Source organism: Peromyscus eremicus, chromosome 14, assembly GCF_949786415.1.
Source record: "Peromyscus eremicus chromosome 14, PerEre_H2_v1, whole genome shotgun sequence".
Classification (NCBI taxonomy): domain Eukaryota; kingdom Metazoa; phylum Chordata; class Mammalia; order Rodentia; family Cricetidae; genus Peromyscus; species Peromyscus eremicus.
Window position 1 is genome coordinate 27,208,779 of NC_081430.1, and position 13,733 is coordinate 27,222,511.

The following is a 13,733-nucleotide window of genomic DNA, read 5'->3' on the forward strand; positions in this document are numbered from 1 at the left end:
GCTGCCTCAAGGTAGCACCATTACAGGTCATTAATCCAGTAGTGGGTAGAGTAAATTGAAAACCTAAGACGAGTTAGTCTTAACACAATAGAAATCAATAGAGTAAGATTAACTTAATCTACTCACTGAACTGCTTTAGACAAGGTTGATAAAAGGACAGAGGAAGAACAGTCCTCGCCCAGGAGTAATTCATTTAGTACATAGGCCAATAAGACAGTAGTGTGCTACTGTAGATGTCCTAGTAAAGGTTAATTATGTGGTAGATGAAAACTGAGACAATTTCCCTTCCATTGTTCATCTACTTATTACAAATAGTGACAAAATGCCTACAATATAACAAATACTTGAAATATTAAAGAGAAATGTGATACACTCACTGTCTTTTAAAAGTTGTGTGTGTGTGTGTGTGTACAGGTATGTCTATGTTGCAGTGCATGTGTAGAAGTCAGACAGGTTTTCAGGTGCTAGTTCTGTCCTTCCACGTTGCTGAGGCAGGCCTAGGCAGATCTCTCTCCAGCTTAGCTGGCCTGGACCTCATCTTGCTTTTCATGTGGATTTTAGGGATTGAACTCAGACCACCATGCTTATATGACAAATCCTTCTACCCACCGAGCTATTTCTTTTTTTAAGGAGCTTCTTTAATGTTTTGAAGAATCATTATTTTATTTTTTAATATTTATTTATTTATTTTTTAGTATCAGATGCTTTTGGACACTTAAAATTGTTTAAAGATATCCAAGGAACTTTCGTTAAGTTGAATTATGCTGCCAAGTGGTGGTGGCGCACATCTTTAATCCCGGCACTCGGGAGGCAGAGGCAGGCGGATCTCTGTGAGTTCAAGGACAGCCAGGACTACACCGTTAAAAAAAAAAAAACCTGTCTTGAAAAACCAAAAAGATACAAGTGACTTATGTCAATTCTTTTTATCTATTGAAGAGGAAAACTGAGGAATTCAAATGGCTTTTTTTTTTCATTTAAGAGAATACTTGAAAGTCAATTACATATTCATATAAAATACAATTTTCAGGGCCTAAGAGAAGCTTCCTGTATAAAGTACTTGCTGAGCAAACCTGACAACCTGAGTTCACTCCCTAGCTCCGTGGTTGAAGGAGAGAAGCAGTTCTGAGAAGCTGTCGTCTGACCTGCACACACACACCTGTATTCACACACACGCTCATGCACACACACATATTTTATGTATATAATATGTATGTATACATGTATGTGTGTGTGTATATATGTGTATATACTTATATAAATGTGTTCTTTCCAATGAAGTGTATTAAATCTAGTGTCACATAGACTGGAAAGTGAGTCGTATTTTAATAGCTTTTTACCACAGTTGTAAATATTTTTCCTGGTTAATGCGCAAAAATGGTACAAGGGATGCTTAAAGATCAGTTGCAGTACGGAATCAGCCCGGAGGTGTGAACTGGATGCACGCATGCAATCAGACCCACTCGTGGCTCTTTCTCGAGCTCATCTCTCACCCCAGATGATTGATGATCTCATGCAGGAAGCACGTGGGAAGGAGTGTTCACCATTTTACCCTGCACTGTTTGCCATCGTCTGTGCAAATTTCAGCACAGTGCACAAGGCGAATAATAACAGTTTAATATTATCAAAGTAGCTTGACGTTGCAGCCCTCCTAGAAGGGTTTTGGATAGTGTCAGGAATCTGTGAGCCACATTTCTAGAGCTGCTAATCTATATCAAGTGAAAGAGAAATTGGTAGTGCATATTTCGGAATGAGGTTGTCTAGACCGGAGGACAGCTTTTGTATGACCTTGGTCAAATGACCCAACTTGTCCAAGCCTCAGTTTCCCCATCCATAAGGAGTGGGGTTATACATAGTTCCTACTGCATGGATCTGTGCTATTTAAACAGATGAGGCAATGGTCCTATGAGCAGCCAGTTTTATGCTGCTGCTGCTGAGGCAGTTATAATGATGTGTGCTGGGATGCTGGGATGGAGGCAGGCGTAGGAGTGGCACGTTAGGAAGGGTTTGGAGGATAGAGGAGGCTGGGCAGATTCCTGAAGCAGGAGGGACTGTAGCTGGAGGGCTGTCATTGCCCTCCTTTGAGCTTTTCTTCCTCCATTTTCAATGCTGGTGGGCGCTGCTTCCGTTTGTTCAGTCTCCCAAACTTGAACTCTGTGAGACTAAGCAGAAGAAGCTTGGAGCAGAGAAATGCAGAGCAGAGGAAATGGTTGACCGTATCCAAAGCTGTGGAGCATAAAACACAGCAGCGGATCACAAGTGGACAGTATGAAAGCAGAGTGCACAGCATGTAATCATGCAATATATCTGCTTTGTCATCTTATGGAAAGGGTTTTATTATTAACCCCTTTTCTCAATGAGGAAAATAATGTAAGTAACTTGATCAGGACCAAGCATATGTGCGTTGACAGATCCGGGACTTGGAATCGGTGCCATCGTGTTGGAAATACTGTTAATAACTCTTTAACACCCCCAGTCAGTCAGTGTATACAAATCTGAGCTCAATGTTAATGCTGCATTTTATAAGCTCTCAATTCAGCTATTCCTTCTTGAGTAGCAAAGACACTTGTGTGGCATTTGACACCGAATGGCATCTTTGACTATATCAAAGAATAAAATGGCATAATTGTATTGTAAAGTCACTCTGTGTAATTCAGCCTTTTATTTAAGTCAGATAAGATTTATCATTTGAGAAAATGAGTTTTTTTTTTTTTTAGATCCCAGTGGTCCATAATTCCAAATAATCTTAAAAAAAAAAAATAAAGAAATGTGTCTACAAACTTTTCTGGTTTTTTGTTTGTTTGTTTGTTTTTGTTTCTTCTCTTATGATTTGGTGACAGAAGACCAGGGAAAATAATTTGCTGGCTTTCAGATTTTTCATTAAGTCAATTTGAAGATTTCTTTTGCAATCTGCAGAGAAAAAAGCTTTTTTTTCAGACACACCCTTACCTATCCATTCTGTTGCTGCATAGAACACAGTGTGGAACTGGAGACTGTGGAGGACCAGTGAGATGAACTTCCTGTCCTTGTATTTTTCTCCAGCAAAATATTTATGAGGAGGTTCCTGAGGCTGTGTCAAGTGTCTTCCAGATTGAACAGGAGGATCTTTCCGAATGGGGACTGTTAGGAGACGAGAACTTAGCGTTTAAGTCTCAGGAAATGTTAGAAACTGTGTTACCAGAGGACTCCACTATGCACCTGGAACCTGGTCCCCCCACAGCTGCCGCCAAGAAAATCACCAAGCAGCCATCCTTACAAGTAAGCAAAACCAAACACTGCTGTCTGTGTTGGGACCACTTAGAAGGGTGAGAACCGGGGATGCGCGAATGTGAAGAAGTACCCAAGCAAAGATCAAGGTGTGGGGTGTGTGTTGTGGGGTGGGGGTGTCAAACTTAAAAGGGTCATCAGAAGTGCAAAATAAGAGGCAGATTCTTTTTTGAGGACTTTTTTTTTTCCCCATCTCTTGGAAGGAAGAGATTTTTAGGGTAAGAGGGCATCTGGGCTCTTCAAACACTGGCCACAGTCTTCTACATACGTAGCAGGTGAGAGTACTCAGGAAGTGTAGTCCCAGGACTAGGCCTGCCTGAGCTTGGCCGTGCACATACATTTGTCCTGCTGAGATTTCTTGTAACTCTGGGGTCCTTTCCTGCTGTGGAGGGGTTTGACAGACCTCCATGGTGTTTGTTTGTATCACCTCAATGTCAGTTATGATCCATGAGCTTTAACTCGCTAGATAGGCCCTTTGTTTGTGGTGTCAGTGGTAGAGGAGGAATGAGGAGCAATCTGCTCCGGTAAACCATGACAGACTGGGAGACAAGGTGACTTTTTTTTTTTGTTTTATTTTTTGTTTTTTTTGTTTTTTGTTTTTTTCGAGACAGGGTTTCTTTGTGTAGCTTTGCGGACAAGGCGACTTTTTGATGGAGCTAATAAATATATCTAGATGAAAGAGTGAGGCAGGACTTTAACTGCTCAGATGCATGCTGGGAGAACTCCAGCAACAGAGTCAGAAGGACCCCCCGCCTTATTGGCCATTCTCCTCCTAGCAGCTCTTTGCAAGAGTAGAGCTTACTGGCATTCTGACCTAAGTCATTACCAACAGCAGAAAAAAATTACGTACCTGTGGTAGCAACCTGGTGACGAAATGGCAGATACAGCAGTAGGACTGGGTAGCTTTTTAGAAGAGCAGCTGTGACAGCTTATAAAATAATGTGACCCAAGATCGCAAACGGAAGGAAGTTTAAGAGCCATGAGATTCTCTAAATCCAAATCCACAATTAGGACTGATTCTCTGCCTCCAGAGTTCCAAAAACACACGAAAGACAAAATGCATATCACAAATGACTAGGAAAGTGCCCTGTGGCCGTTGAAAGTTACTCCAAGAGATCTGAGATGCAGGCGTTGAGACCCCTGTAGGATTAAGAACAAAAAAGGTGATTTTTATGTTATTTTGGTGCAGAGGTAGCAGTGTGGGGCGGGGGGGAGGAGAAAGACAACCCTATCATCATGGATGAATAATGTAATGACAGCAGACGCCAGGGCTTCCTCAGTTTAGTTCTGAAAAAAAAAAAAAAAAAAGAGATTGAGGTTTTTAAATAAACAGACACGTGCCTAAGAAAAGTAAGCCGATGAACTCCTGCTTCACATTTAAAACCTGACAAGGAAAGTGATCTTTTGTTTAGAAAGAAGAATTGGGTTTAAAAGAAAAAAAAACACCAGAGATTTGTGAGAGATTTCAAGAGTTAATTCTGGTCCCGACAGGTTGGCTCAGGTGGCTGCTTTCCACCTGCTGTGCTGGTGAGGGGCAGAGTGCTGCCCGGGCAGTGCTGAATGACAGAGACACAGAGCCTGCTTCGGAATGTAGAAGGCGGGCAACTGCAGAAACGCTAGGCTGTAAGGGCAAAGGTCTTCATTTCTGCGATCTCTGTGCTGTTCTGGTCTTGTAGGGTGCTTTAGAATGATTAAATACCTTATTAAAAACATTGTGCCTCAACCCTTCCTAACAGGAAGAGATAATTCTTTGAGCATGGAGTCCCTAGGGACTAATGTGGAAGACCAACCTTATTTCTTCTCTTAGAATTTTATTAGATGGACTGTCAGAAAAATGCGAGGTATGTCGCTCACCCTGAGCTCTGGGCCCAGACTTTTCATGGATATGGTTCCTTTCTCCCCATTACTAGACGTGTGTGCTGGGCCTAATTACCAAACTATTCCTGTGTTGTTCCATGAGGATAATGGCAGTTGCCACCTTGATGCTATGCAGATGATGTATAGATAGCACTTAGTGTCTGGTACACAGCTGTCTTAGTACGATTAGTGATTATTAGTTGCTATGTTCTGAATTTCAGCAGTCCACATATAAATGCCTCCTGATGGTGCTGCTGGTGAGACTGTTAGAACTACTGAGTAGATTTGTAGCGAGTCAAACATTATATGGTATATGATTAGTGTGTGAGAGCCTCTAGTGGGGTGATATAGCATTGTGTCTATTTGAACCTATTCCTCAATAATGTGGAGGAGAATACGGGAGATTTGTTGATTGGATTTACAGATAATGTCTAAAATTTGATTGCTTAGCACTCAGATTAAACTTAATAGGCATGAAGATATGTTACGTTTTGCCTTTGGGTCTACCGAAGTATAAGAGGATTTACTAGCAAATGTGAACAGCCTCAGGGCTTTAAAGTATAATATTGTTTTGTGCTAGGAAAGACAAATACAGTTGCAGTTTACGTTAGTTGATGGGTGCTGTAGGAGGATCATCTTTCACTTGGTTGATCTGGTCATGTCATATGTCAAATATTGTGTTCATATCTGAGTATCCAACCACAGGAGGGTCCCCGACAAATTAGACTGAAGGAGGGCAACAAAGCCACCACTTTAGAACTGCTCCAGGTAAGGTATAGTTGAAGGGGCCAAAGTTGTTTATCTGGGGGAAAGCTGGCCCAAGGCGGTAGATACGTTGTCATACTCGACTGTTGGGCAAAAGGAGCTGGATTGTCCTCTCATAATGGTTCCCAAGGTTTGAATTTAGACGGGTAGATGAAAGTCATTCTACTCAGTAACAGAGAAACAAAACAGAAATGCCAGTAAGTGGAAGTGTTGGGGAGAGAAGATGGCTGACTCTGTATGTATCCACGTTCACTGTTCCTGACCTTGTTCCTGCAGATGACCAAGATTGGTAGAGATGCATAGGCAGAGTTCAGGTATGAACTGCAGGTGAGAACGTAATGCTCTGCTTTTATGATTTGCTAATTCCTTACCCAAGAAATTGCAAGAGGGCACTCTTTTACTGAGCTAAGCTCCAATCCCACAGCTAACTTGTAGCAACCTCTTTTATCTAGCCTTCTCCTACTTATCCGGCTGTCCCTCCATCTTTGCAGGAAAAACCTCCCTGCTTACTCCCTCAAGCCTCAAAACAAAACAAAAGCACAGAGCAGTCAAAGGAGAAAATTGTGTGTGAATTATTACCACCATATATTCTGAAAACAATCTAGGAATTCTGAGAAAACAGCACTTTCAACACCTAGTTATTAAGAAGCACCTCTTTGTGAGACAGAGTTTATTTGGGTTTGCCAAGCAATAGAAATACAAAACAATACAACTTTATTAAGTAGAGTTTGATAAACATTCAAAATTCTGTCAAGCATTAAAAGCTCCTTTTAGCTGCGATTATAATCAGAAGTTCTGCCAAACTGTCAGAAACTAAGGATAGGTTCTATTAAAATACCAAATCAAGGTGATGGAGGGGAAAACATCAACCAAGAAGATCAGGAAGGGAGATGGTCAGGATGCAATCCCCGTAACTCATGTAAATGCCAGGTGGGTGCTGTAGCCTGCTTTTAATGCCAGCCTCAGAAGGTGGAGACGTGATCCCTGGAGCAAGCAGGCTAACAAGACCAACTGGAATGGTGAGCTGTGAGTTCAACTGAGAAACTGTACCCCCAATGAGTAAGGTGGAGAGTGGTGGAGGATGCTCTCAGCATCAGCTGTGGACCTCCACATGCACACAAACACACATGAGAACATACATATGCACACACATGAAAAAAAAAAAAAGAAAAGTAGATTGGGCTGGGACATAGCTTAGTGGTAGAGTGTTTGCTTAGCATGCCTGAGACCCTGGCTTTATCTTGTGTTTTTTCTTTAGTAATTTAAGGTAATGAATTAAAAGTATTGTAAGTAAATGTGATACTAACATTTTTTATTTTCATTAATCTATGCACATAAAATTAGTAATGGCTTTAGAAACAGTAACTTACCTTTAGTATTTATATTCTGCTATACACGTAGAAATTAGAAGTTTAAGTATGAGACATAGCATTAAATATGAGAGAAAGGTCTAACTCTTTATGTGCCAACTTTCCTTAACAGCCTGCTTTATGTGTTTTTAAAGGTGAGAGCTCCAGAATTCTTGCATATCAGAGGAAAAGAACTTAAACGAATACAAAGAAGTAGACCAGTTGTTTTTAAGCCGTTGAAACGAATAAAGTCTGTAAGATCTCAACCGGAAAAAAAGATAATTAAAAAGTAACTTCCTTAAATTTATATATTTTCTGTTTTCTTTTGAAACATTTATTTTTATTTTACTTGTATGAGTATTTGCTTGCATACATGTATGAGCACCAAATGCTTTCCTGGTGTCTGGGGAGGCGTTGGATCTTTTGGAACTAGAGTTAGAGACGGTGTGGGTGCCAATCCTCCACAGGAGCAGCAAGTACTGTTAGCTGTGAGCTGTCTCCAACCCTTTTACACATCTTCTTATCCAAAGAGCAGACGTTCAGTGGCTTGATATGTCGAAATGCATTTTTAGAAGGGATGACCACATATCTCATCATGTCCTGTAGAGATCCAAGAGGAAACTTCTCAAAGAAAGAGTTGGTGGTGGGTTTTCTAGTTGGGGTGCATGTGTTGCCCTCCACACTCTCTGTTTCTGGTTTTGAGGAGTAGTTTTATGACAGTACTTAGAATAAAGAGACAGCATGGTAGAGACCACTGTTTGGTCATGGTTTGATTAACTGCTTTATTATATTGTTTATATAAAATAAAATAAAAACCTAACTCAAAATGGTCATAGCCTAGTCAGCTTAGTAATTCAGGTTTCTCTCTACTGTCCATTCATGTTTCCCTCTCCCCTGGCTGTATCTTTAATGAAGATTCTTTTATCTGTTATTGAGAAAAACTTTTCCATACAGTATATTTTAATCATGTTTTCCCCTCCCCCAATGGCTCTCAGCTCCTCCCCACCTCCCTACCCACACAACTTTATATCCTTTCTCTTTCTCCAAAAAACAAATGAAGAGATGAACAAACCCCCCAAACAAACAAAAACAAGAAACACACACACACACACACACACACACACACACACACACACACACACCCGACCCTTCCCACAAAAACAGAAACCGAAATATACAATCAAAAGACTAATGGGACAAAAATTGTCCAAAAAAAGTCTACAAACATATCATCGAATAGGGTTCGAATATAGCATGAGTGCAATTCAGATTACAGGTTAGCTGTGGCCACTCATCCTTGTTGAAACTGGTTTTTTCTTCATTTCACCACTGGTTTTTTAATGGGTTGCTCCGTTCTAGATTATCTTTCATTGAACTCTTTATGGAGGTTTAAAGAAACTTTAATTATTGGCTTTTGTTGTTGCTAAGGAAACTGGGACGGTCTGGATGTGGAAGACAACCTATTTTATTTTTCTTTAACTGCTAACTAAAACTTTGTAAGTGGACATTACTCACAATTTAGTAGTTAAGAGTAGATTCATGGGTAAAGAATTCCAAAGCTGATGAAACAGTGAAATTGGCATTTAAGTGACCCTGTGCATGCCATTGCTTATCTGCATTGCTTTAAGCTCATTTAGTTAGCAAGATTATGTATTAAAGCAAATAGTGACAGCAGGCAACAAGTATTTTACCTTCAATAAATAGTTACCGTCAGATTATCAATGAAGCAGAAACTTTTTGATTTTTTTTTGTCTCTAAAAATCTTTGCATTTAGTGCATTAAGCCAAGTAGCGTGGCCACACACAGAGTCAGGGTCTTTTCTTTTTTATGTCTTAGCGTTTCAAAGAATGACAGATAGTCCTGGTTAAAGAGAGTGTGCTGTAAAAACACACAGGCTTTCTTGAGAATGCCAAAAATATTTGTAGATCTTATTGATATGTATTTGTTATTTTAATTCACAAAATCTGATTTTAGAAACTTCCATGATAAAGAAACAAGACTGGAAGAAATACAGGGCATTTAAAGAATTTATTTTATGAAAGAGAAGCTTGGGAAAATATTGCTGAAAGTCTTTAATCCACGGCTACTCTGTCAGCCAGTCTACCTTTTCTCACCAGCTGATTGCACTGGAACTCAGTTCTCCATTGCAGCAGATTGCTCTTTAGCTCAGTCTACCGAGGAAGATTCATGTGCTAATCTGTGTTGTTAGACTGATGGGAGCAGAAGACACACACACACACACACACACACACACACACACACACACACACACACATCTCAACAGCAGCAAACCCAAATCAGTATAATCTGGAGTACACTCTACTAGCCAGGACCTGTCTGGAACAGGTCAAGGAAGTTTGACATGGGAGCTTACCTTTATGTTCCTTTCTCTGCTCCTTCCCTCCCCCAACTCTGCTTCTCTCCATTTTCTAGTAAGGGAGAACCCATAGCCCTGCATTCCTGGTCATTGCTTTTCACTCTCCCAGTTAGGTTTCTTGTCTCAGACATTTCCCTGGCTTTAGACGTACCTCTTCCCCTCCCTCACAGTGTTCACAAATGTCATACCCCGTCCTTGTTGGACTCTATGCTATTTTGAAAAGTCATAGACAGCTTTGTATGTGATTGAATAATGTACCTGTATGCCGAGCAATAGGCTAAATGCTATATAGTGCAATTAAGTAACAATAAAAATAAAATGAGTAATTCTACAGCCCAAGAACATTCATTTTATTTTTTTTAAAAAAACCCAGTTATCATAAATGTAAGAGCTAGAAAATTTCCTTCTATTCTTTTTTTAAAGGATTTTTTTTTAGAGAAGTTGATAATATAACTTGTAAGCTCAAGAACTAAGATTCTGACCTTGCCTCCGACAACTCCAGAATCTATATTCTTTATACTATGCTGCTAGTTCAAGTTTTCTAGACACATGGGCTAGCATACAGATCAGCACTGGCCACCGGGCAAGGGCCAAACAAACAAACAAAAAACAAACACCAGGACTAATACAATGCATGGAAAGAGACATTTATAAAACACAGACGCCACCCCCTCACACCCCATTATCATGGGGGATAGCAAGTAAAGCAGAAAATGAAGGAAAGAAAAAGAAAACTTGGCCGAGGCATCTGTCATCAAGGCCCTGTCTGAAGGATGTTTAGACATGAACAGAAGCAGCCTGTCTTTGTGTGTTGTCCTTCAAGCTGGTAACAGTTGACATCTGCTATGCAGGAGACTGTTCTAAATGCATCTACTCTTCTTAAGTCAAGGCCTGTGGCCAAATGAGGATTTTCCAAGCATTTAAATGCCAGCAGCACAACCCAAGAACTACACTCTTCACGGGTGCTGGAAGTCAGGCAGGATGCGAGGTGTCCTTAAGCTTAGAGAGATGCCAGACAGGTACAGAAAGCAACAGAGAACCAGTGTGCCGACTAAAGGCAGCGTAGTGCCCAGCTCACCTGATCGGACTTTGTCTTTGAGGAGGACCATGACTGGAGTGAGCTGGTAACAGCGAGTAGAGAAGAGATGGACCTCTGCTTGGCATTGGATTTGCAGGGGGAAGGAGAGAGATGTCAGATATTTTGTATCTTGAGCATGAGGAGTCTAGATTATTGTGATGACAGGGATGAGATTTGGATCAAATTGAACGGAGGGGGAAAAAAAAACCCACTGGAGAGGATTTTGCCTGTTATCAAAGAGAAGTTCAAACCTTGAAGGCACACTCAACTGGGGAGCTAGAGGCTTCAAGTTAAGATAAAATTGAGAGGAAGATGGAAATCTGGGGATAGAGGATGCCATGAAAAGCTCCCAGAGGAGGAACAGTTTCAAGAAGAGTCAGCTTGTGGCTTGAAGGTCTTGTGGGAGCATGGCCTACAGGTGGCACGCTCCTTCGATCCAGTGGAGTAGAGAGCTGGGGTGGAGTAGCAGCAGATGAAGGGCCCTTCTCAGGAGCTCTCAGTCTGAATTAATTGGAAAGGCATTGGGTTTACAGAGAGCAATAATGCACTTGGACCCCAGGGGTTGCTAATTTGGGGACTTGGCTAAACTAGGCCTGCTCCAGAGAAAGGGTGATCTCTCTGGAACAGATTTATGAGGGTTCGGATGTGTAAAGCACCCAGCACACAGCCTGGAACATATTAGGTGCTTAAGCAGTTGATGAGATGGCAGGGGACGTGCAGCATCAAGAAAGCGGTCATCATGACTTCTTTGCTCCTCTAGAAAGGCAAGAGAGAGAAACATTTTGGGAGTAGGACGGGATGTGATACCTGAAGACACCATGTTTCACTGATGCACTGCTGTAGTGTTCCATCATTTCTTTAGCAGAGGAAGGAACCCTAGACTGAGTTACAGATTTCAAGTGAGGAGAGATCACTGGAGAAAGGAGTTTGCTTCAGACCTATTCATTTGTCTTGTGTATGTAAGACATGCTGATTGCTATGAGTTTGAAGCTCTGGGCATTTCCCAATGCTGTAATGTTAAATGCGTCATAAACCATTATTATAGCTTTGTGTCTGATCCCTACACTTGACTATTCTTTTTAGAGCCTAAACTGAACTGCCAGTATCAATGTATTTCTTACCTAACACCCGCAAAGTGATGAAAGAAGCTCACTTTGTTTCCTGTTACAGAATCCCCCAGGTCCATCCCATCCCTCATCTTCATGACCTGTGTTGCACAGTTCCCGCTGTGGAGCTGCCTGTGGACCTGCATCTGGCGTCTCGAGTGTATCACACTCCGGACAGGACAGGTCACAAGACTTTGCTCAGATTCTTGAGGACATCTGTCTTACGTGGTCACTCTGTGGATGACCAGAGAGACAGGTAAGAGTTTTCTGGTTATTTTGTTTTAAACTGTCAAAAATATCCAGCGAGAGGGAGAGGATGTGAGAGACAAAGCCTTCTAATTAATCCACTGATGGCAGAGCCCTCACGATGTAGCCTTAAAGGGCCCACCTTTGCAACGGCTTCTTTGGAAATTAAGCTTCCAACACATGAACATGGAGAGTCTCATTCATCTGTAGCAGTAACTTATCATAAGGAAATTTGATCGATTAACCTAGTTCTACAAGTGTCTTTCTTTCTTCCTTCCTTCCTTCCTTCCTTCCTTCCTTCCTTCCTTCCTTCCTCCCTCCCTCCCTCCCTCCCTCCCTCCCTCCCTCTCTCTCTCTCTCTCTCTCTCTCTCTCTCTCTCTCTCTCTCTCTCATTTAAACTTTTTTTTTAAAACTTTCCGACAACCCTGGGATACAAATGTGGTGATTGAGGCACATGGACGTTAAGCACTTTATCTCTTGCAGCTGAAAGAATCACAGTTTGGGATTGAGAACTCAAGCATGTGTTTGAACCAGAGTCCACTGTCCTACTTTGGTCCTGGATAGTGTACAGAAGCCATATTTTTGGAGTTCATTCCAGGTCTCTGTGTGTTTCCCTTCCTTTGGAATCTACACATTGTTCCGTGGACAGTATATGATCTACAACATTCTCAAAAGAAGAGGGGAAGGGGAAGAGAGTTAATATTTTCTTAGCAGCAAAAATATTCCCAGCTCAGAGTTATCTGTTCTGCATATGTTTTCTATTTGAATTTTCAACTGTTAAGGGAGAAGTCATAATTTCCATGTTATTCACGAAGAAATTTAGGCTTCATAGTATTAGGTTACTTGCCCAAGTTATCTCTGAGTAGTGAATGGAATCCAGGAATGTCTAACTCAGTTTTACCCTCAATCATTTTTTCCCATCTTTTTCTCCATGTAAAATATATATTTCAGACATTTTTGTCCTAATCAACCCCTCAATTAGATTTTAATACCCAAGACCCCAGATATGCTGGTATCTACTTTAGTATTGTATGTTTTCCTATACTTGTGCATATAAAGAAAACTCTTTTCTCATCCTACCCTCCTCATACTCAAAATGTGAGTTTTCACCTCCAGGGAGTCAGTGTCTCTCATCCACCATTAACACATGCTCTAGTCTCATCTTTTAGAAGACTGGGTAGGACTCAGGAAGAAAACCCATTACCTACGTGATAAGAAAATATTAAATTAAATTGGACCCTTCTCAGAATTAAAGTTTATTCTAGACATACAAGAATAAGATTTTAAAAGATCACTTCGGATTGTACTCACACATTACTAAGGGTTACCTACTCTTTCCATGGTGCATTTTGAACCCGCTAACTCTGCTTGACTTTTAGTATAAATTGGAGCACTGTATATATTCTTTTACAGCTTAAAAGTTATCCTTTTGGGGAGTGTTGAGACAAGGCTTTTTTGTGTAACAGCTTTAGCTATCCTGAAACTCATTTTGTAGACCAGGTTGGCCTCAAACTCACAGAGATCTGCCTGCCTCTGCTGGGATTAAAGGCATGCACCACCACTGCCCAACACATTTTCTTGGTGTTCAGCAACCATAATGAATTTCAATTTGACTCCTTGAAAGAAGGAATTCAAACCATTATGGTACTTAATTTTTTTTTATTGAAACAATGTATTTTCAGTGCACATG

At 40.9% G+C, this 13,733-nt stretch overlaps 1 protein-coding gene across 5 annotated transcripts in view; it reads left to right on the plus strand.

The window, feature by feature from the left end:
• Window positions 1-13,733, plus strand: part of Ttc6 (tetratricopeptide repeat domain 6) — a 175,836-nt gene that overhangs the window by 66,671 nt on the left and 95,432 nt on the right. For all 5 annotated transcript variants that reach the window (XM_059279993.1, XM_059279994.1, XM_059279996.1 and 2 more), the window contains exons 4-6: window positions 3,040-3,255; window positions 7,391-7,524; window positions 11,861-12,052. In XM_059279993.1, coding sequence (XP_059135976.1) covers window positions 3,040-3,255; window positions 7,391-7,524; window positions 11,861-12,052 — 542 coding nt within the window. The remainder of the gene's footprint in view (window positions 1-3,039; window positions 3,256-7,390; window positions 7,525-11,860; window positions 12,053-13,733) is intronic.